Source organism: Crocodylus siamensis, chromosome 5, assembly GCF_052110815.1.
Source record: "Crocodylus siamensis isolate JL-2025a chromosome 5, ASM5211081v1, whole genome shotgun sequence".
In the NCBI taxonomy this organism is placed as follows: Eukaryota; Metazoa; Chordata; order Crocodylia; family Crocodylidae; genus Crocodylus; species Crocodylus siamensis.
The window spans coordinates 76,568,673-76,589,380 of record NC_143399.1 but is presented as its reverse complement, the minus strand read 5'-3'; the positions used below and the strand labels follow the sequence as shown (position 1 = coordinate 76,589,380).

The 20,708-nt window shown below is 40.7% G+C and overlaps 1 protein-coding gene across 1 annotated transcript; it reads left to right on the top strand.

The window, feature by feature from the left end:
- Window positions 1–249: 249 nt before the first annotated feature.
- ZNF830 (zinc finger protein 830) lies at window positions 250–16,620 on the top strand. The gene is made up of 10 exons (XM_090049192.1): window positions 250–383; window positions 928–1,024; window positions 3,421–3,541; window positions 4,385–4,418; window positions 6,471–6,688; window positions 7,180–7,270; window positions 8,117–8,180; window positions 12,248–12,328; window positions 13,626–13,702; window positions 16,197–16,620. The coding sequence occupies exons 1-10, from the start codon at window positions 268–270 to the stop codon at window positions 16,378–16,380; spliced, it is 1,083 nt and encodes a 360-aa protein (XP_089905318.1). The 5' UTR covers window positions 250–267; the 3' UTR covers window positions 16,381–16,620.
- The last annotated feature ends 4,088 nt before the right edge of the window (window positions 16,621–20,708 follow it).

The window sequence follows — 20,708 nt, the reverse complement described above, 5'->3', positions numbered from 1 at the left end:
AGTTGGTCCGACAAACGACACCGGCTTCACCCGAGCAGCCTGCGCTGCCGCAGTCTTCGGGATTTTTGTCCCTGTGCCTCGGGCGCGGTCGCCCAGCGAACCAGGCGCAACGTCACACCCCTTGCCGCTCCCGCTGTCACGTGAGAGCAGTCAGGGGCGGGGCTCCCCGAGGCCCCGCCCCCAGCTCCCCCACCGCCCCAGGCCCCGCCCGCCGCGTTGATGCCTTCCCCGGACCGGAAGTAGCGATGCGGCACTTCCGGGTGGAAGATGGCGGCCGCGGCGGGCGGGAAGCCAGTGCGGCAGGAGGAGCTGCGGCGGCTTATGCGGGAGAAGCAGCGTGCGGGCGCGGGCAAGAAGCGCGTCGAGTCGCCCTTTGCTAAATATCCTGCTCTGTCCGAGGCGCGAGTCGCCGGCCTGGGGTGCAGGGGCGGGGCCAGCGGGTCCTCCCCTGCCCCGAGCTGGCGCGCTCCGTGTTGGGTGGAGGGCTCTGTCCCGCCCTGGGCCGTCCCGGCGGGTGGTGGCGGGGCCGCGGTTTCTCGTTGATCATGCTGTTGTGACGTCACAAGTACGGGGGCTCTGGGGCTCCCCTTGGCCTGCAGCGCTGGCCCGACCCGGGACACCTCATGCCCCCTTAAGTGCCTCAGGTTGGGGGGTTGCCCCCAGAGTCCCCCCTCTTCCTCTTGAGTTTCACGTTGCCCTTGGAAAATGTGCATTGTACAGCCACTCGCCCCTCGACATGGACAGCCTCGTGCATGGCATGCACAGGTCCAGAGGCAACCAGCAGCACGTCTGGAGATGACCAGCTGCTTTCTGTTCCCTGTCCCAAGTAGAGGAAGGCATGAGAGCTGTGCTCCGGGAGGGCAGGGGTTTAATTTGTCATTCAGAGCTTTGTCATTGCAGTGTTTCTTTAACTGGAAACTCCACATACAACCGCTTAGGGCACTTAAGCTGCACTCTGTGCAACATACAGATTAAGAATGAGCTGTTGTGGCAAACGCACGTGCTTGGGAAACAGCACAAAGAGGTGAGACTTGCAAATTTGTGGTTTTTCTCTAGAGTGATTTGTGGCTTCTGTTCTAGTAAATAGCATAACACGTAACTTAGGTAGTAGGCAGGGTGAGGAGGCCTTGGCTAGGAGCCCCCACTGCCCATAAAGCCCATGTGACAAGTCTTCAAGTAATTAATTATTGTTACTAATTATTCACTTTATTATGAATTTTAAAATAGCTAATTATCACTTCATTTGCATATGGGATCCAGTTATTTGTTGCTACAAAAGTCTGTTTGTATCTTCAGTGTTTGTCTTTAAATAGTAATGATCTGTTGAGTAACTAATTGTAAAGAAACTTTCAAGCAGTAAGCATTTGATTGTATAAGTAGTCTTTTCAGGGTGCATCCATGTTAGGAAAAAGGATGCATTCGTTTTAACCATATGTTAAAGATGATTTATTATGTTTTTCTTAGTCTTAGCTAACCATATGTTAACTAATATGTGATAAAATCTTAGTTTTAGCTACCATGTGTTAATTAGTGAAGTGTATTTATGCTGATGTATGGGTTTGTGAAGATAAAACCTTAGTTAAACTGGTTTTATGCTAGTGGAGTGCTAATAACTGATGGCTTGAGATTCTGAGATTCATTGTGTATGCCAGGTGTCATGAATAAAGCTTGAATGGAAGTCATTGCATATTAAAGTTAATCTCTCATTGAAATACCATAATATTATTTGGTCTCTTGGGGCTTAAGTGTGTTGGTCCTGAGTAGTCATGATTCAGTGCATTTCACTGAGCTGCCACTTTGTTTTTTGAAATGTGTGAATATACATCTTTGTAAGCTAGACCTATAATTTGACTCCTATTTTTTAATTTATTTTTACTCGGATGTAATTAGCACCTTGAAGTTTTGAAATTTGAGTCAGAGATGTATGCTCTGACATCTCCAAACCAATGGTGGGTGCCAGGAAGGCTTATGAATAGGAGATGCATCAGTCCAGATCAGGGTTGGGTACAGTTCAGCCCACGGGCTGGATTGGGCCTGCTGTGGACTCCATTTCCCAGTAAGCAACTCCACTGGACCCAACCCTGCTGTCCAGGCCTGTTTACCCCACACCCACCACTGGCAGGGTGGCTGGAATGGGGCTGAAGGCAGAGCCGGGGAGACCTTGGGATCTTGAGAAGACCAGGGCCAGGGCAAAGCTGTGATCTGTACATGTGCTCCTGCAGTGAGTATGGTTTTGGCAGGCAGGGGGGTGCAGGGAGCTGATCGCAGTTTGCCCCAGCTCCATGCTGTCACTGCTGCAAGATCCTGACCCTGGAGCAGCTCCCTGCCCAGCTGCGTGCCCTGCTCATGCCGCTTCTGGCTGGTCTCCCTGGAGGCCCTTAGAGTGTCAGGGCTGTAGATACTGACCAGATTCAGGATGAGCCCATGTATTTGGACTTGCAGATAAAGACCAGGCTTGGCACCGCCTCAGCTGCCTGAAAAATCTTTGGTTGCAGGTGTGGAAAGAACAGGGTGGCAATCCTCCATCACATGGAGACATGCAAGGTGTTTGAAATAGACCCTGTTCCCCCACTCTAGCTGCCAGCTGGCTTTAGCAGCTGGAGTTGTGTGGGTCTCCTGCAGGAACAGCAGAGAGTATTCCTTTTTCCAAAGGTAGGGGAGTACTGTGGAGACCCATCCTGAGGGTCATGGTGATGAAGGACCATATCTGTGGGGATGTTGGTAGGCATAACGAGGCTTTCATGGATGGGCAACACAAGTTGTAGGGCCCTGCAGCAATCCTGCTGTGAACCCATAGGCATAGGTGGCATCATGGGAGCTGCAGGCCTGCTGATAGTTTTTTGTCATTGTCTTACTTGGGCTTCTTGCTCTCCCCAACCAGAACCTTCATAGTAGACTGGATCAGGCTGCACCAGAGCTAGCATGCAGGGTAGGTCTTGTGGGGTACCACATACAGCGCATGTCTCGTACCACGTGCTGTGCGCACAGCCAGTATAGCCCTATGTACCACATGCAGCATGTGTTGGCCCCTCTCTGGGGCTTGCTCTGCACATGGTGCACAGGGGGCATACCACATGGGTCACCCAGCTGGACTGCCCCTGCATGCTGGCTCTGGGACTAGTTCAGATTAGGCCTCAGGCTGTCCATGTTCAGTCCCCTTCAGTCAGTGTTAGTCCCCATGCAACACATACCCCATGCCAACTCCCTGTGCTGCCTGCAGTGCCCATGGCACCAGCTCCAGCCAACATGTCAGACCAGCTCCACATGCTCCAAGACCAGCGGGCCAGAACATAAGGTTCCATAGGCCGTACATTTGACACCTCTGAACTAAATGCCTCTAACATTAAAACTTTGAGACACAGCAGTTCTTGAGGAGAAAGTTTTGAATTTTTTTACTTGCTGCTTTAAACTTTTTTACAGAAACTTGTAGCCTTAAAAGATGGTAAACAGCTAATACCTGACCCCGCTGCTGGCACATCATCTCACCCTGCCAAAAGAAAAGTTCCTGACACAGAAAATCAAGAAGTAAAGAGAACGAAAGGTAAAGGAAAGTGTTATTCAGTGTGTTCTGTTGCTGAACTTAAAATATGTATCTTTTCAATTTCTTTAATGCAATAGAGAGAAGGCAGGCACTTGAATTGCTTCTACTGGCATTAATTGCATTCATAGATAGTAAAATTGAGATGTTTATGAAAATTGTCTATGGAAACAAATGTGCTTTGGAATTTGTCAGCCTCAAAGTAGTATTTCTATGTTGTCAAAATACTACTTGCGTTTATTTCCCAGCGATTCATCACGTCATCTTAACCTTCTTTAACTGTGAGGAATGAATAAGGTCAGGGTCATGCAAGCAGCATTGAGTAGATGTAGGGTCAGGGCTCTGCATGCATTGGTTTGTGGAATATGTATAGTAGTGCTGTGCTGGCACAGCTTTCAGCCTATTATTGTAGAGCAAGGTATTTTTGCATATTTTTATATAGGAAGAAAATGATAACAATAGTAATTTTTGATGGTTGGAATATGTTCTATATATTAAAAGGTCAGTAGCAAAGTGATTTTATAAGTTTGTTACAATGGAGCGTTTTTTAAGATCATGCTAACAAGTTATTAATGAATTTGTCTAACTTGAGAATGACAAAGTCTGGAGAAAAATGGAGTTTAATTGCCACCCTTCAACAAAACAACAGTAATAACCCCCCATTCTACATTATTTAGTTTTGTGCATAATTGTTATTAATAGTAAGAAAAATAAGAATAAGCACCTAACTTGCAGCAGTTCAGAAGTCATGATAGCACCCCCCCGCAACATTATATAATGTACATTCTCTTTATTTTGTTTTTTTTCCTTGACCAGTAATAAGTGATTCTTGATTTACTTTTTCAGGTTCAAATGACCAGACACAGACTTCTACATCTGGGTAAGTATATATTTTTTTCATATGTGATTTATTGGTATTTTTTGTAAGCCCCTGTTTTATCCTGTTTTCCCCATCATATCTCTGTACTTAGGCTACCAGCTTTTGGTTGATTTTTTTTTTAACATAATGAATTTCTTTAATACATTAACTGTGGATAAAATATATGCAAGTACTTTGAGTGTGGTGTGTGGCTAAATCTACATGGTGTCAAGAGAAATGAGAGTTCAGTCTTTTCTGTGTTATTCCCTGTGTAGCGTGTCTTTTTTTTTGACATTTAGTATTACACAGTCTAATCCAGAAATAGCCCAGAAATATGAGCTGACCTCCTGGTGAACCTCAGAAGAAAGCCATAATTTTGTGTAGATTTTTAATTGTTCAGTGTCTTCTGTTATGTAGATAATAGTGTACACTGAGTACCGTATTTATTCAAATATAAGATTAACCCCAATATAAGACAACCCCCCAGTAATTACAATAATTTAATTCTGTATATGGAAAATGTATACATTTGTTATAATTTTCCAGGTATAGAATCTAATTATTGGAGATTTTCCCCTTCTCACTGCTACAGCAGGGAAAATAAGGTTGGGGGGTCAGGTGGCTCCCTTGCCCTCTGCAGGCCCCCCCCCCCAATCCCTCCACATCTCCCCTCATTACTGTCATATCCTGCTCTTTGAGCATATGGAAGCGGGGGGACATTTTAAAACACTGACTTTGAAAGAAACATACCTGTAGTAATTTTCATACAGGTTTCACTTGCTTTATGTTGTACATGCGATCCTGGAAAATGGCACATAACTTGAATTCGCATAAAGGGAACCCACTTTACAATATAACAAGTAGAGATGCTTTCCAAGACCTTGACTGTACTGACCCCCAGACCCATTTCTACCACTTTTATAAGACAATTTTGGTACTCACCAACAGCACACAGTACACATGAGCAGAGGGCACTATCATAATGGGGATGGCAACTACAGAAACACATATTGCAGAAAATAAGCAAGGAGCACAGATCCACACAGGAGACTATATTTTGGTGCACATCACTTGCACAACGTACTGCACAGAGCAGCTGACTGGCAGCTTCCACCACACCAATTGCATAAGAGTGAATTTACCTTGCATATAACGAATTTTTGGTATAAAAAGGGTCATTGCATAAGAGCGAATTTGCACATAGAGAACCTGCATAAAGTGAGGGAAACCTGTATAAGTAAATTACTATGGGTATCCATAGACTTAGTTCATCCAGGATTGATGCATTTTATTTTATTTTTTTTAAACTGTTCCAAGCTTTAGCACAGGTTACTCCATAAACACACTTGTAAGCATCACTTTGGCACCTACTTAGATATAGTACAAACTAGGCATAGTATTAATCCAAAGCCAAAAGTTTCATGATTTACCGTATAGTTCGTTGGGCTAGGCCAGGGGTGGGCAGTTATTTTGAGCAGGGGCCACTTGCTGGGTTTTGTCAAGCCATTGAGGGCTGCATGACAGGCAGCCAGGGGCAGATAAATATTAATTTTCTAAATTTTTTAGGGGTCCCGCAGGCTGGATAGAATGGCCTGGTGGGCCACATCCGGCCCGCGGGTCGTGTTTTGGCCACCCCTGGGCTAGGCCCTAGCAGAGTCAACAGTATTTAAAACGATGGTGACTCCATAGCTCAGCACTGCTCAGTATGTGCTTTTTCCATACCAGGATAGATCCATGTGCTAATTAGGAACTGGGTGTTCTTGTCCCAAGTCCTGGGATCATCAAAAAATGTATATGTAGATGAAACATAGGTTAACCTGGTTTGGTTCCACTTTGTAGAGGGTGAGGCCACACTAATCATATGCACCAGGCTGACAGAGGTGGTAACAGAGGGATTTTTGGGGGAACTGTTTGGGGCCCTGTTTGGTAATGTTTGCCAGACATTTAAGGCTGGTGAAGAGTGTTGGGGGGGAGGAATGAGAGAACCTCATCTTGTATTTGAGTAAATATGGTAAGTGGGTTTCAAATACTTTTATCCAGTTACAAGTGTTCACATTCTATGTCCTGTCTTAGGCTACCCACAAACTTTTTTGATGAACCAGAGCAAGCAGGTACAAAAGGACTGCTTTCAAAGGGTTCAGCTCCCACAGTACTGCCTGAAGATGATGATGATGATGATAATGATGACGAAGAAAAGGAAGAACAAAAAGATGATGCTAGCAACTCTAGTGCACAAAAAGCAGAAATTCTACCTCCAGCTCAAGAAGCAGTAGCAAACACTTTACCAGCAGGTAATTGAATTACACAGCATAACATTTGGTAACAAAAATGTTGTTTGCTAATGTGTTACAAATTATGCCAGAGCTTTTCTGATTTAATACAGCTAGCACTTGAATTAGTAGTTATGGGTATGTTCTGTTTGTTTCAGATATTTCTCGTCTAATTTTTCTTTCTTTATTAGCTTTTCTTTTTGATCTGTATAGAATTTGTTTAGATGATTATATGAGCTAAAGGTTCCCATGTAACAGACATTCTCAAAGTTTATATCATACACTATTTTCTTAGCATGTCAGTCATTTTATATTGCATTTCTCCTTCATCCTGTTGAAATTTGTAGATGTAAAATATGTAATCATACACTTCATGCCAGTTGTTTGATCTATTCAAGAGGAGTATTGTCCAGCTAGATTTTTCTTGGTTAGTACCATCATCCCTTACATTTCTCTGTAGTCAAACTTTTTGTGGAGATTTGAATAACAGTTTTCTGTGTCCTTTCTTTTAGACTTTTTTGACAACGGAACTGTATCTGCTCCTATAGTTTCCCATTCTGGGTCCATACAAAAACCAGAAGTACAAGAAAAAGCAGTGGAAAGGTAAATTAGTCCAATCAAATGTTATTACATTGAGGAATGCAAACACTCTTTACTCTTCCAGGTAACAGACAACTTGTTCCAGGTAACAGACAACTTGATAACATAGGCATATCATATTCACAACTGTTTTAAGGAAAACCTGTTTATTGGTTCTTGTATAAGTCTTCATTTTCCTTTATAGCAGGATGTCGAACTCACCTTGCACCACTGGACTGCATCCAGATGGTGACATGCAGCAGTAGCAGCTCCAACCTGGGGCACATAGCATAGTTCTCCTTTCCACTGTGTCCCCTATGCTGTGGCAGTGGCGATGGGTGAAGTGTCTGGAGGGCATGCAGGAGTATATCAGCCCTCACCCTCTCTTCTGTTTCTGATCACCATGTCCACCAAGGTCCAAAGACCCTTGATTCTGTAGCAGGCCACTCTCCCTTGCTATGCTTCCTGACTTCCAGTGGTTGGCCAGATAGAGTGGCTCTGCGGGCTGAGCCTGCTTGTGGGCCATGTGTTTGACACCTCTGTTTATCGTAAATTACCTTGTTGTAAACACTGGCTAAGGCTTTCAAAATCGGAATCTAAAGTAGTGGTAGATCTGTTGGAATTCTGCATATGGGTCTACAACCTTTTTAGTTTCCTTTTAATTTTGGCCTAGCTCTATTATCTCTTCAGGCAGACAAGTTTTGTTGCGATTTGTGTCAAACTACTGCTGCATGTGGGGAAGTAATAGGCTCTTACTTGCTCCTCATTTAAACTATCATGGACGTCTGTTCTCGTTGCTTTGTCTGTGGAATTAAAATTTGGATCGATAAAACATTGGCACAAAATAACAGTCAGTATTTTAATATTCAGGAAAGAAAATACTGCAGAAGCATTGCCAGAAGGGTTCTTTGATGATCCTGAAGTGGATGCAAAAGTGAGTAATCCTTTTTGTTTGTTTGTTGTGTTTTGCCTTGTTCTCAGTAATTCTTTGAGTATTGGGTTGGGGAGGCTTTTCAGGAAATTCAAACTAAAATAAGCACAAAAGACTAACTAAGAGAGGTTTATTCTGTTTGACTATTAACTGGAGCAAGTGTAGTGTTAATTCTTTTCCATTTCATATGGTGTTTGACCAGTCTCTCAGATTGGCTTTGTTCCTGTGAGCTAGCTGCGGTGCAGTACAGCTCCTCTGTAGTTAAAAAATTTTTTTTTATTGAAGCAGGAAGCACTGAACCTCAGGAGTTCTGGGTTATGTTCCCAGCTCTAGTGTTGCCTGTTGGCTGGCTATTGGTAAGTAACTTGATTGCGTGGTGCCTCACTTACCCCTTTTATCAGACAAGGGCAGTGATATTTACTGCATACAGTGCTTTGAGATCTGCTGACAGAAAAAGTGCTTGAGAGTATTTGCATTATAATGTCTTCTGGAGCAAAAATAAGGCCTCTGGCAATGGTTTCATTTGTGCATTGTATGCAAGTATCACACAACAGATGGTAACGTTGTATATAAAACCATTTTATGCTTGCATGAGAATGGTGCATCAACCATAGAGAAATTGCTTATTGAGAGACTATTCTTTCTGTACAACTGATGATTTAAAAAAAAACTTGATAGATTGCATACTTCTTTTTTCCAATGTTGTCTTGTCAAAGTGGCAAACAAAGCAGTGGGCTGAAAATCATTAACATGGGTTGTTTTCTGTTTTTCTGTTAAATCAGTATCAGTGTTGAACTTGCCTTAGAATGTTCTTGCAGTGCTTGCATTAGACCACATCATAGAAACATAGCCTTTTCTCAGTAACTAAAGCAAATACCTTATCTCTGTTTGGTTGATCAATGTTTTCTGATAGTCAACAAGAGCAATGAGTGTTAGCACAACAGACCAAGAATGATAGAACTGCACTAGAATGCATCATGTTTTTTAATTTTTCTTTACACACTCCCTCAGTTACACTTTTTTCTTACTGGACAGTGCCCATTTTATTTTCTCCACAGCTGCCAGTGCACTGTACATGCTGGTTGGTGGCATGTGCCCTGAAATGGGCATACCTTATCTTGAAGTATGTAACAGGAAATGGTTATAAAATGTTCTTTGCAGGTCACAGATTCCTGTACTACAGTATAGTAATTTCGGAATTTTGTGCCACAAGTGAAGTAACCATGTACATATCTTTTATTAGACCAGCTGTGTAGTTGGAAAAGTTCTTGGCAAGCTTTCAGATGCAATCACCCTTTTTCAGGCATAGGGAATTTCTGCTGTTCTGAGATCAGGGAGAACAGCAGAGACTCCCTGTGCCCGAAGAAGGGTGACTACGCCTGAAAGCTTGCAAAGAACTTTTTTCCAACTACTCAGTTGGTCTAATAAAAGATATCACATCTCCCCAAAGAACCTTGCCTGCCTGTGTCCTTAGACCAACACAGCTACAACCAAAAACCCAGCATGTACATATCTGGAATGGGCAGTGGGCACTGATGTCTCAAATTTGGCTAGTGCAGCTGTATATCTGTTTTTGCCTACAGTAGTATCAATGTCACTGGTATTTTTCCTTCTACATGAGTTCTGCTGGACCCACAAGATTAGCAAGAGCATCATATTGTCTGCACCATATCCCTATACTAAGCTGAGAAGTGTGTTTGCCTGTTGTGGTAAACTTAAAATGACTTTAAGAGGTGGGTGTGTGTGTGGGTGGGTGGACACCCTCCCCCCTTAGTACTTATATGTAGATGAGTGGGTTGGGATTGTAGATGGTAAGGTCTCAAAGGGACTTGTGATACTAGTTGTATGCTGGCTGCCAGTGTGTAAGAGGAGGTAGAGCTCTGCTGATCATGGGGATGTGATCCCAGCAGGAAAGTCTGCCATGGCACAGTGTAAACCTAGTTTAGTGATCTCTGTTCAGTTCACATGCAGAGCTCATATAACAACATCATTTACGGACCTGGACTAGTGCAAGGACCGTTTGTTTATAGCCAGGATCACACTGCTGTAGTACATCAACCTCTTCCACTTTAGCAGACTGTCATAATATTGATGTGTGTCAGTTTGGATGTAGCTAAAGTTATTCTGTGCTGGATAAAATATTATGAGGCACAGCCTACTTCTCTCATTTTTGAGTGTTTAAAATGTCAGGTATTTGAAATTTGTGGCTACTTGCAGACCTAAAAAACCCGCTAGTGCTTTACTTTAAATTCCATGCGCTCCTGTGTCAAGCCTAGCATATGTCCAGAAGTTAGTTGGACCCAACTTACTCAACATCTGTACGGATCGGGTGCTTTAGCGGTGCTTTTTTGGTGCTGTATAATAGCTGGTTGACTCAGCTTTAGATAAAAGCGCCAAAAAACCCCACTGAAGCGCCTCATCTATATGGATGCTGCAGAGCTGGGTTGAAGTAACCTGCTGCATCTTCTGGTACAGTGTGTCTGTTAAAGTCTGCAAGTGGCCTGTATTTATACCCAAGCCTATTAAAGTATTTAAAATGTTGAATCAGATATATATTTCAAAGAAAAGTGATTCTGAGTTGTTTAGAGTGTAAGTTTTTTATTATAAGAAATACACAACCATGAATTACAAAAGACAGAATCACAATACATTACACAGTACGTATAAGCATAGTAGAAATAACTACTTAAAAGAGAAAGTTGAAACTGTTATTTCCTAGCATCTAGTTTGCTTTGACAGTTCTTAATTTAATAGATCTTATTTCCTATTATTGCATAAACAGTCAGAAATAAAGCATGGAGATCATTGTCTTTTTTTACATCTTCTCAAAAGACAGGGAATGGAAAAAGAAAAAGTAATATAAGAAAGAGAGCCTTGCATATTATTCTGTTCAGAGCACTTTAACTCCCTCTCTCATCCTAAGTGCAGGCTCAGATATGTCATATGATTGTCGTATGTCCAACTCATATGATTTATATCACAACACTTGATGAGGTTCTAAGATCCTGAGCCTTGTAGGTTTCTGTTATGAGGACAGACTGTCTGATTCATTTGCTAGTCATGCATCTGCTCACTTAAATTTAGATCCCAGCCTATATACTCCTTCCATGTAGGAAGAGCTGTGTTCCATATTTGTTCCCTGGAGGCAGATCTTTTATTTTGTTTCCCTCCCATGCGGGCAGATCTTTTATTTCATTTCAATTCTGACATCATTTTTGGAGCCATCATGGCCCTCCAGAGTAAGTAATTAATGTGTATACCAAGGGTGTACAACTCACCCCTTGTCCAGGGCTGGATCTGCAAAGCAATGGCAGTGGAGCCAATGGTGCAAGCAAGTATGGGTTGAGCAGCTGCAGGGTGAGCGAGGCTGTCAGCACAGTCCTTGCCTGCCCATCTGCTGGTGGCAGCCATATCTAGCAGGATCCCGAATTCTGTGGTAGGCTGTGCCCCCAAATTCCCTGGCCCACCAGTTGTTCATCTTGCCAGATGGAGCACCTTGATGGAACGGATCTAACCTATAGGGCATGTATTTGACACCCCTGCTCTGTACTGTTGGAAAGGTGAGATTATAGGCATTAAGGTGGTACATAGCTGTCTTGGTCCTTATGATGGCCAGTAAAATGAGCTTTGATTTTGAAGGGAAGGGAGAAACAGTTAAGCCAGTAAGTGGAATTACTGTAGTTTTAAGATAGATACCTCAAAGCTCAAGAACTGAATTAAGCTGCTGGGTGGGTATCATTTGGACAGCTGGTGGTTCACAAACCGTAACTCAGAATGGTAATGGGATGCTCAAAACAGTTAACTCCAGGCTGCCTTTTCTAAATGGAGGTATCTGCAGTCAATATTGTCGTATGTTACACAAGGACGGCACAAGTTTTTTTTTTTCTCTCCAAAACAATGAAAGATGCCTGCCTGCACTATCCTGTTGGTTATTTAAGCCAAAGAGTACTCTCAGACCTTCCCAGTAAACTGCAAAATATATATCCTGTTATTTTGCTTTTTTACAGTGCCAGCAAGACTTGTTAGAGATTAACAGTCACTAAGTAAGCATGGTTTCTCATGTTCTATAGGTGCGAAAGGTTGATGCTCCAAAGGATCAGATGGACAAAGAATGGGATGAATTTCAGAAAGCAATGCGACAGGTCAACACAGTAAGTAATGGAACCTATGTTTTATTGCTTCCAAGTACTGTACGCTATTGAAAAACTACTGTTCCATGCAGATTAGTAGAATGAGTAACACTGTATTTGACAGGTGCTTGTTAAATTCACTGTACAGCTGCATGAAGAATATCCTGTGTTTTCCACTTGAAATTAAGTAGAAAGAGATTTTGATGACAGATACATCTAGCTAAATTGGACATAAATGAGATGGTAGGTACCTCTTCTCAGCTTCCCAGATCCAAGCATTGGACCATATTCTTAGCTTCTGCTTTGATAGTTTTTCACTTAAATCTACTAACCCCTTAAATTAAGAATAGTTAATTAAACCATTTAATTAAACATTCTGAATATGTAGTTTTCTAAGACATGCTAGCCCCTATAAGAGCTGCAAAAAATGGGGATAATCTGGTTTTGGAAAATTTTACATATATACATCCAGATTGGCCCCAATTTTCATCACCCTCATTTCCTAGTAGTTATAGTTGTTTGGAAATCTCTACCCATAGAGGTTTCAGCTGCTTACTGAGGTCCAGTGTAAAAGATGTGGTACCAGCACTCTCACTTATCATGTTTGCAGACTTCTGGTTGAAAATAAGTTATCATACATATATTGCTAAGAAAACTGTTGTCAAACAATATACCATTACTCTTCAAAGCACTCAACATTATAGACAAAGTGAACATTTATACAGAAACAACAGTGAATATATTTGTTAACAATAGCCATTCATAAACTTCTTCAGCATGGAAGGAATCTTCTGTTATGCATGGACCATTGGTTGCATAGCATCTTCCAGGCACTCAGATTTGAGAAAGTATATGCTGAAAAAAATAACAGGTTAGAAATATTTTGGGATCCAGTGGGTATAATTAACTAGTACTTGTAAGAGGTCTATTGTCTAACTTTTCTTCCCCTGGTCTGTTGCATCTTAAGTCGTTCGATTATATGTACTACTTTCAGTTCTGTATCAAAACAATATTATTGAATTAAAAAAATTCAAAAGGAGAGAGACTCTTTGGGGGTAAACTTCTTTCACTTCTAAAAAATGTAGCATTTTTTTTTTCTTTTTAAATACCCTTTACCAATGATTGTTAGCTCAGAATCACAACCTGTTTTTCTCTATACATTACCTTCTATCTGGGGGAAGGGAGCATATCTGCAGAAGACTGACTTTGTTGCAACATACCATCCTCTCTTGTTCTTAGTCATAGTGCTTTTTTTTTTTTTTTTTACTAAAAGAAGACTGAATGGGACTAAATTTACTTATAGCTTTTTCTGATTTAGATTTCAGAAGCTATAGTGGCAGAAGAGGATGAAGAGATACGATTGGATCGTCAGATTGGAGAAATTGATGAGCAGATGTAAGTAGATCAGACTTTTTCAAACAGTGCTTTCTGTCCTCCCATTGGAGAGGTCATATATTTGAATAGGCTCCAGAAACATTGCTGATGCTAATTTTTAACCATTTGTCCTTTTGTGGTGGTGCTTTTGAATAATCATTGATGTTTGAGTTTGAATAGGAAAAACAACAACTTTTTTCCCTGAAAATGGTACTATTTAAAAAAAAAAAAATTGTATAACCGTATACTCGGAGATAATACAGGGAGCTCTGAAAAAAGATAAAGGGCACACTAACCTAATGAAATTCGAGGAAAGAATAAATTATCCATGGAACAGTGTTGTTTCCTTTTTCTGTGACCTATAATTAGTACGCCTGTCATTTTGTATACACTCTTATGAGCACATATAATAAGCAACTTGCAGCAAACCACACAAAAAAGTAGGAGCATAACTTTCGTAAGGAAGAAGATGCATCTTGTTCACTTTCTGTGCTGAAAATATACTACGTAAAGAGTAACTGTCCCCTTACATCTAACATAAGATGCATGAAAGCTTTTACCGAAGGATATACTTCATCATGTGAACTCTCACGTGCTGCACTGAGATCTCTGAACACACATTAGTCTTAAGAAGGAATAAGTAACAAAGGTTAATTTAGCAGGTGATGGTATTTGCTATCAGTTTGCACAATATGTGCAGTAAGTTAGCAATTCTTGTTGCAAAAGTATTGATTGAAGAAAAGAAAAAGATTTTTTTTTTAAATAAATAAGACAGGCAGCTGTTAAGCAAAGATGGATTAAAACTGAAGGAACCAGTTAACCAGTTTACCATACCAGTTACTCCTGCATCTGTTAATGAAGACAGTATCAGATTTAAGTTGCATAAAGGAGCAACTTTTCAGTAGTGACATCATAATTTGAGAGTGCTTGGGCCAAATTTCAAAGCGTTTTAACAGTCACTTTTTCCAGAACTTTTTAAAATGTCATGGTATGTGGGATGAAATGCAGCAATTTGCAGGTGGCTGCAGAGTTCTTGCGCTTAAATTTCTTGATGAAAGGAGAAGTCCTAATGGCCAAATTTGTAGTGTTGTGTTCTATATAGACCAGTATATGTGAATTAACAAAGCATATCTGCTGTCATACACAGCAGCATTTTTTAAGGTTACTGTGTTTTCTAAAGAAACTTTTTTCATTTGGATCACGTCTTCAGGACAGCCTGGGAGAGAGTTCCTGCAGAGCACCTTTAAACATATTTTTTTTAAAATCAGAAGCCTGTTCTTAAGTTTGTGTTCTTGGGAGCTTTTAAAATTTTAAAGTCCAGCTCCCCTCAAAAGTAACTTTGGAGTTTTGCCAGAATGGTATGTGTACACTGGTAAAATAGAATCTGAGGAGCGTAGTGCCAACTTCTTTTTCAGGTGATTCTGTTTTAGGCCAAGTGACCCTCGCAAAGTGCAGGTATATGTCCTGCAAAGTAAGTCTTCAAAGACGTGGGTGCCAATTTTCATGGTGAATCTGCCCTAGTTTCTGGTTCACAGCTGTATAAGCCACCTTTGTCTCTGGAATTCTAGCTGCATTTTTTCCAATGCACTGTCACCAATAACAGATAATCTACATATCATATTAGCCCCTCAGTAATATGGGCTAATTATCTCGGGCCATTCCTGTTTTTTCAGTGATGCTGCCTGGGATGTTAGTGAGCAATTATTTTGCTGATGCATAAGCAGGCAAAAGGTCCAACTTATGTTCTCTTCCCTGTGTTATGCCAGGCAAGTAAGTGAGAAAGGGGTACAAATGCTTTTAAGTAAATAAATAAATAAAAAAATCCAGCAATGATTTGGTGTTGCTATTGAACAGAATCAGTCCTGTGTAAGAATTAATGTAACTTGTATGGTGATTGCAAAATAGAAATGTATTTTAAAGAACAGGGCCCCAAACTGGTCAGCAGACCTCTGATAGTACTGTACACAAGGCCATGGTTAGTTGTTCATGGAATATAATAGAGCCTATGCACTTTTATGGTGTGCTTTGTCCAGTTTGATATGGGTGCTCGGTGGTTCTGAGAAATTTTGAGGGCTGGTATTTGCTGATTGATTGGTCCAAAAAGCTTAGGAGGCCATGTCTCGAAGTGCATGCAAATTTTTGAGAGTCAGGTTCAGAGGTTTTGTTTTACCACATAATGTTCACGCTAGTGGATTTGCCTCCTGTGAAAAATGTCTCCTCTCTGCATATCAAGGCATCATTCCATACCGGCAGTTGAAATGAAATAGAAGTCTAAAAAGTTGAAAAGAATGTGGTTTGAGCTTTTTCCTTCTGTCTTGACAAAAGGATTCTGTATCTTGTTTTAATCAAATTGTCATAGGATTGAGAGAGATCCATTTAATCTGCTGTTTGATCTGTTACTAGCTTTGATTTTTCTGTAAGAGAAGCTGTGACTAGCCACTCCCCCTCTTCATTCTGATGCTTCAGCATGTGAGCAGGCCATAAAGATTAACTAAATATTTTTACCTTTTCATAGTGAATGCTATCGTCGTGTTGAACAGTTGCGTGACCGTCAGGATATGATGAAGGAGAAAGTTAAAGAGGCCATGAGATTAAGAGCAATCCAGCAGAAAGAGGATGAGGATATTGGTAGTGAAGATGAAGAAGAATTGCAAGATTTGTTGTCTCAGGATTGGAGGGTGAAAGGGACTTTGTTGTAGCATTTCAGTGACCTGGTCAATATACTGTTGATTTGTAGTATTACTTTCTTTACCAGAAGCAAACATTTGTTAACATATTTATTTTAAAACAAATCATCAGAGTTGCTGAAAAGTCAACTGCAAAAAAAGTCCGTCTTTATCTTTTGTAGATTTAAAATGTACTATTGATGTAAAAATTGTATATTGTAAATGTTTTCTAAGGCTGAATGTAACTTTCCTATTAAAATTCTTACTATAATATCCTACTGAAATTATTTTAACAAGAAAGTAATTTTATAGTCAGCAGGCCATTCTGGGAGTATAACATAAATTTACAGGATGCTGGAGTTTAGGGCCAGCCTGGACTATAATTCAGTGCTAACCAAAACAGTGGTGGATTGCATATTGTGAAAAACAAAAAGCTCTTGTTGCAATCCTGTCCTTTTAGAAGCTGTGGTAGCCACCTGTGCATACATGATCTTCCAACGCACAATCTCTCACAGCTGCTCTGTTGCATGTGCAAATGACCTAAAAATCCAGCAGATTCCAGAAATAATTCATGCACTGCTTTTTAATCCCTTCTCCATTCTATCCAGCAGAGAAATGGTTGAAATTAGTTTTTTGGGTTTTTTTTCAACTCAAGAAACAACATATGGGCTAAAGTAATGAACTGGATATTCATTGTTTCTTGAGTAAATGGGAAGTAGGAAACTATTTCAGTGAGTACTGGCCAAATTAAGAGCCACTGTTTTCAAATATATAATTTAGAGCTTCCGAGTCCTTAAAAACATCAGATTTACTGAGCTAACCAAGGATTCCCACAAAAGTAGGTATATTTTGAGTTAGTCTGAAAGGGCATTTTTACACGTGTTCCAAGAGCTATGGGGCAGGGTAAGGGGCACTTTAATTAGCAAGCCACACTAATTAAGCACCAGACCATCAGGTGTATCAGTGTCTCTGTGCTGAAAAATGGCAGTGGGGTGTTTTTAAATTAAAGCTTATCAAACAAGCTTTAGTTCAAAGTGCCCACTGCCCCTTTTCAGTGTGGGATGCTAGAGTCTGCTGGGGTGCATTAATTCCCACGCTCCAGCAGACTCGATCAAGTCTGCTCTGGTGCACTGGATTTCCAGTGCCTCAGAGCAGGCCCCTGCACATGTGTAGGGGCCCAAAAAAACAATTCTGGGAAATAATTTTATTCAATTAAGTTTTTATGAGCTGTACATATAACATGCAACTTGGTTTGAAGTGGGGTAGAGTATCAAGGTGGGAGTAGTTTTTTGCCACGCACGATATAAGATAGTCTGAGCTAGAGAGTATGTTATTTAAAAGGGAAAAATAAAACCCTGCTGTTCAGTAGCATTCTTTTTTTGCAAAGAACATGAATGGTCTCTTTTTGCCTTTTTGCAAGGAATATTTTGCTTGGGAATTGAGGTCTGAACTCTTTGAATTGGTACTGGATCTCTGGTCGTTCCTGTTCCCAGCATTCCATCTATACACTTACTGTACAGCTGGAAAGTAAAATTCAGACTTTTTAGAGCAGTGTAGTCTCACCCCATCTCCTGGATTGTGCCTGTGAGACTTGTCAGTTTTCTTAAATAAATATAAAACCTAGTTCAGCCAAATTCAAGCATAATTTTGCAACTAATGATCTTGTATTGTCCAAATAAGCACTAAGTTCTATTCAGAAATCTGCTAACAGTGGTTCCCCCATGTCTCTGGCTTAAGTGTCAGTACAGTTAACGAGCAGCTTGGCAAATTACTGTAGAATCTAAAAGGGCAAAGAATAACAATGGTAATCCCAGTTCGTAGCTTCTAACATTTGAATTTTGGTGTTAACAAAGATGTACTGCACTGCAGTTAGTGATTAAAAATGAGGTATCTCCCTTCTGAGTTAGCAGGGTGGAGTTGGGAGGATATTTATTTCATAACTAGCAATGTTGCAATTTGGACAAAAACTAATTGTTCTACTTATTTTCTCCTTGCTAGTCCCCAAGAATTCTTCCACTGACTTCTCATTTAGCATTTCTAGCAGGCTTTTATACTCAGCAGAAAGAGGTTGGAGCTGATGCCACCAGGTTCTGGCTGTCTGCAATGTGGTTTCCTGCATTGGGTTTAGTAGGTTCACTTGTCTTTGTGTGGAATTGATGAAGCCCAGTTCAGTGACAGACCCTCAATGCCATAGCTGATTCCGAATACAGATTATAATGAGCATCATGCACTTCATTAATGTTAATAATACTAAAATGGTTTTGTATATCTTATAATTTTATGGGTCCTGGTTATCTTCATTTTAAGTGTGTGCCTATGAATATCTTAGTTTGCCTACATAAGGAGAGTGAGAGGGGAGCTGAGTATTAAAAACAGTAAAGCTGACAAAATCTGTTGCCTTGTTCTTTGCTGATGCTTAATGGGGGTGTGAGACATTCACTTTTAGCATCAAAGAATATGATTTCATGCAGACAGTTTTAAATTCTATTCAGCATCCTTTTTAATTGTCAAAACAAGAATGTTTTTACTCTTAAACAGGATATTATGAATTATTGGGGGGAGCAGTGAAGGAAGTGCTTGGTTACTAGGCAATTCCTGGTGTGTCTGCTCCATAGCACTGCATGAATTTGTCTTTTTTCTTTAACAAAGGAGAAAGTTAGTGGCTCATGTATATTATTAAGGATAAACATAGCTTCTGGTTTTGACAGCATTGATTCTTTCTGATTGTGGTGTAGTTAAGTATGAAAACTTGTTGAAGGTAATATATTAGAAGGTCTATTGATCATGGAAGCAATGGTCTCATATAATACAACTTTAAATGAAAAGAGTGATAATGGGGAGAATATGTAAACCATTTTACAGTTTCCAGGCATAACTTCTAGAGAGCTTTGTGATAAAGGTAGCAGTGGTACCATTGTTGGCTGTATCCTGTATCCTGTTCATGTTTAACTGCTAGTGAGACAAAAAAGCAAAAGTCCAACCTGTTTTTTAGAAGATCTTCCTATCAGAGCATCCTTGAGGACTGCTGGGAGAAAATAATGGCTTTGATTTATCAAGCATTGGAATTATTCATGAAAGTTGTCCAGTATGTCTGGGAAGATAACAATTCTGGTGAGATTTCAGATTTAGGGAACAGCATTTTATATGTAGTTTCTATCATACATGCTGCTATGTGCGGTGAATGGTAAATTTCCAGATTATGATTAATCAAAAGGAGGAGATACGGAGTTTCTAAGGCTTCTTTTTTTTTTAATTGGGTCTTCTGGTTTTAAGTAAAAAGAGTTGGTTTGCAACTGAAGGAGGAGTTCCAGGAGCTAGTCCTGTGTAACCAAATCAGAAATGAAGAGGTGCTCTATTTGGCCAGTGACATTCAGAAGACCATTTCAGATCTTTGTCTACAGATCAGACTACACTGCAGCTACAGACGGATGTGTTTGTCCTAAGATGGATCTAAAAAGGTTTGGGGGATAAGAATTGCTAACAGTTTGTTCTGGGACGTCATAAAGTGCTTCTAAATGGTTGTCCTAGGATTGCATCACTGAATCGATGGCAGAAAAGAAGCAGTGCATTCAACCACTCGCTAAACCCTGATTTTTCAAGGGGGATGTATGTACACACCAATCCCAGGAATTTTCTCTCCTGGAACAAGCACAGGCACAGCTTGTCCTGAGACAAAGGCAAGGTCAGTTCCTAGCCTAAAGGAAATAAATGAAGGGGAAAACAACAATATGTGCAAATCCTCTTCAGCATTTATTTATAATCAGTTAGACCTAGAGAGCTGATTAAGGGTAGCAGCGAGGGGGTGGAATAGGACAGTTGATCCAGGGAGTAAAAATGCATGCAAAAAACGGGTGGTCCCTAAGCCAGTCTGCACTCTACTCACTAACAAGAACACTGCTATATTAAAGGATTCTCTGCAGTAATGAACCTGATTTTTAAAGTCTGCTGCCTTAGCCTGGCTACTGGTAATAGTTAAGAACCTGAGTGCCATACTAGGTCAGACCTGACCCATCTAGTTTAGCATCCTGTCTCCGATAGCGGCAGTAGTAGATGCTATTGTGGGAGAGTATATGAACAGGGCACATTTAGAGTGATTCATCCTGTCGCATCATTCTTAGCATTCATAGGTGTTGGTTTAAGGAATTGAGGAGATATATCCCTGATTGCTCAATTTAATATCTGTTAATGGACCTGCTGTTAATATCAGTGGGTGCCCCTCAGTTCTTGTTTTCTAAGACTTGGTAAATAGGAGCTCCCTGTTATCCACACTTTGATTTTTAGAGACCTTTATACTACTATACTATTCCCCCTCTGCCTTCTCCTGAAGAGCTTAGTGTATCGGGCTCTGCAGGACAATGCCT

Bases quoted from the DNA above. Each gene is read 5' to 3' on its own strand.
- ZNF830 (XM_090049192.1), top strand. From the start codon at position 268: ATGGCGGCCGCGGCGGGCGGGAAGCCAGTGCGGCAGGAGGAGCTGCGG. The intron at 3,542-4,384 runs GTAAAGGAAAGT...TTACTTTTTCAG, and splicing joins AGAAGTAAAGAGAACGAAAG to GTTCAAATGACCAGACACAG. The intron at 13,703-16,196 runs GTAAGTAGATCA...ACCTTTTCATAG, and splicing joins GGAGAAATTGATGAGCAGAT to TGAATGCTATCGTCGTGTTG.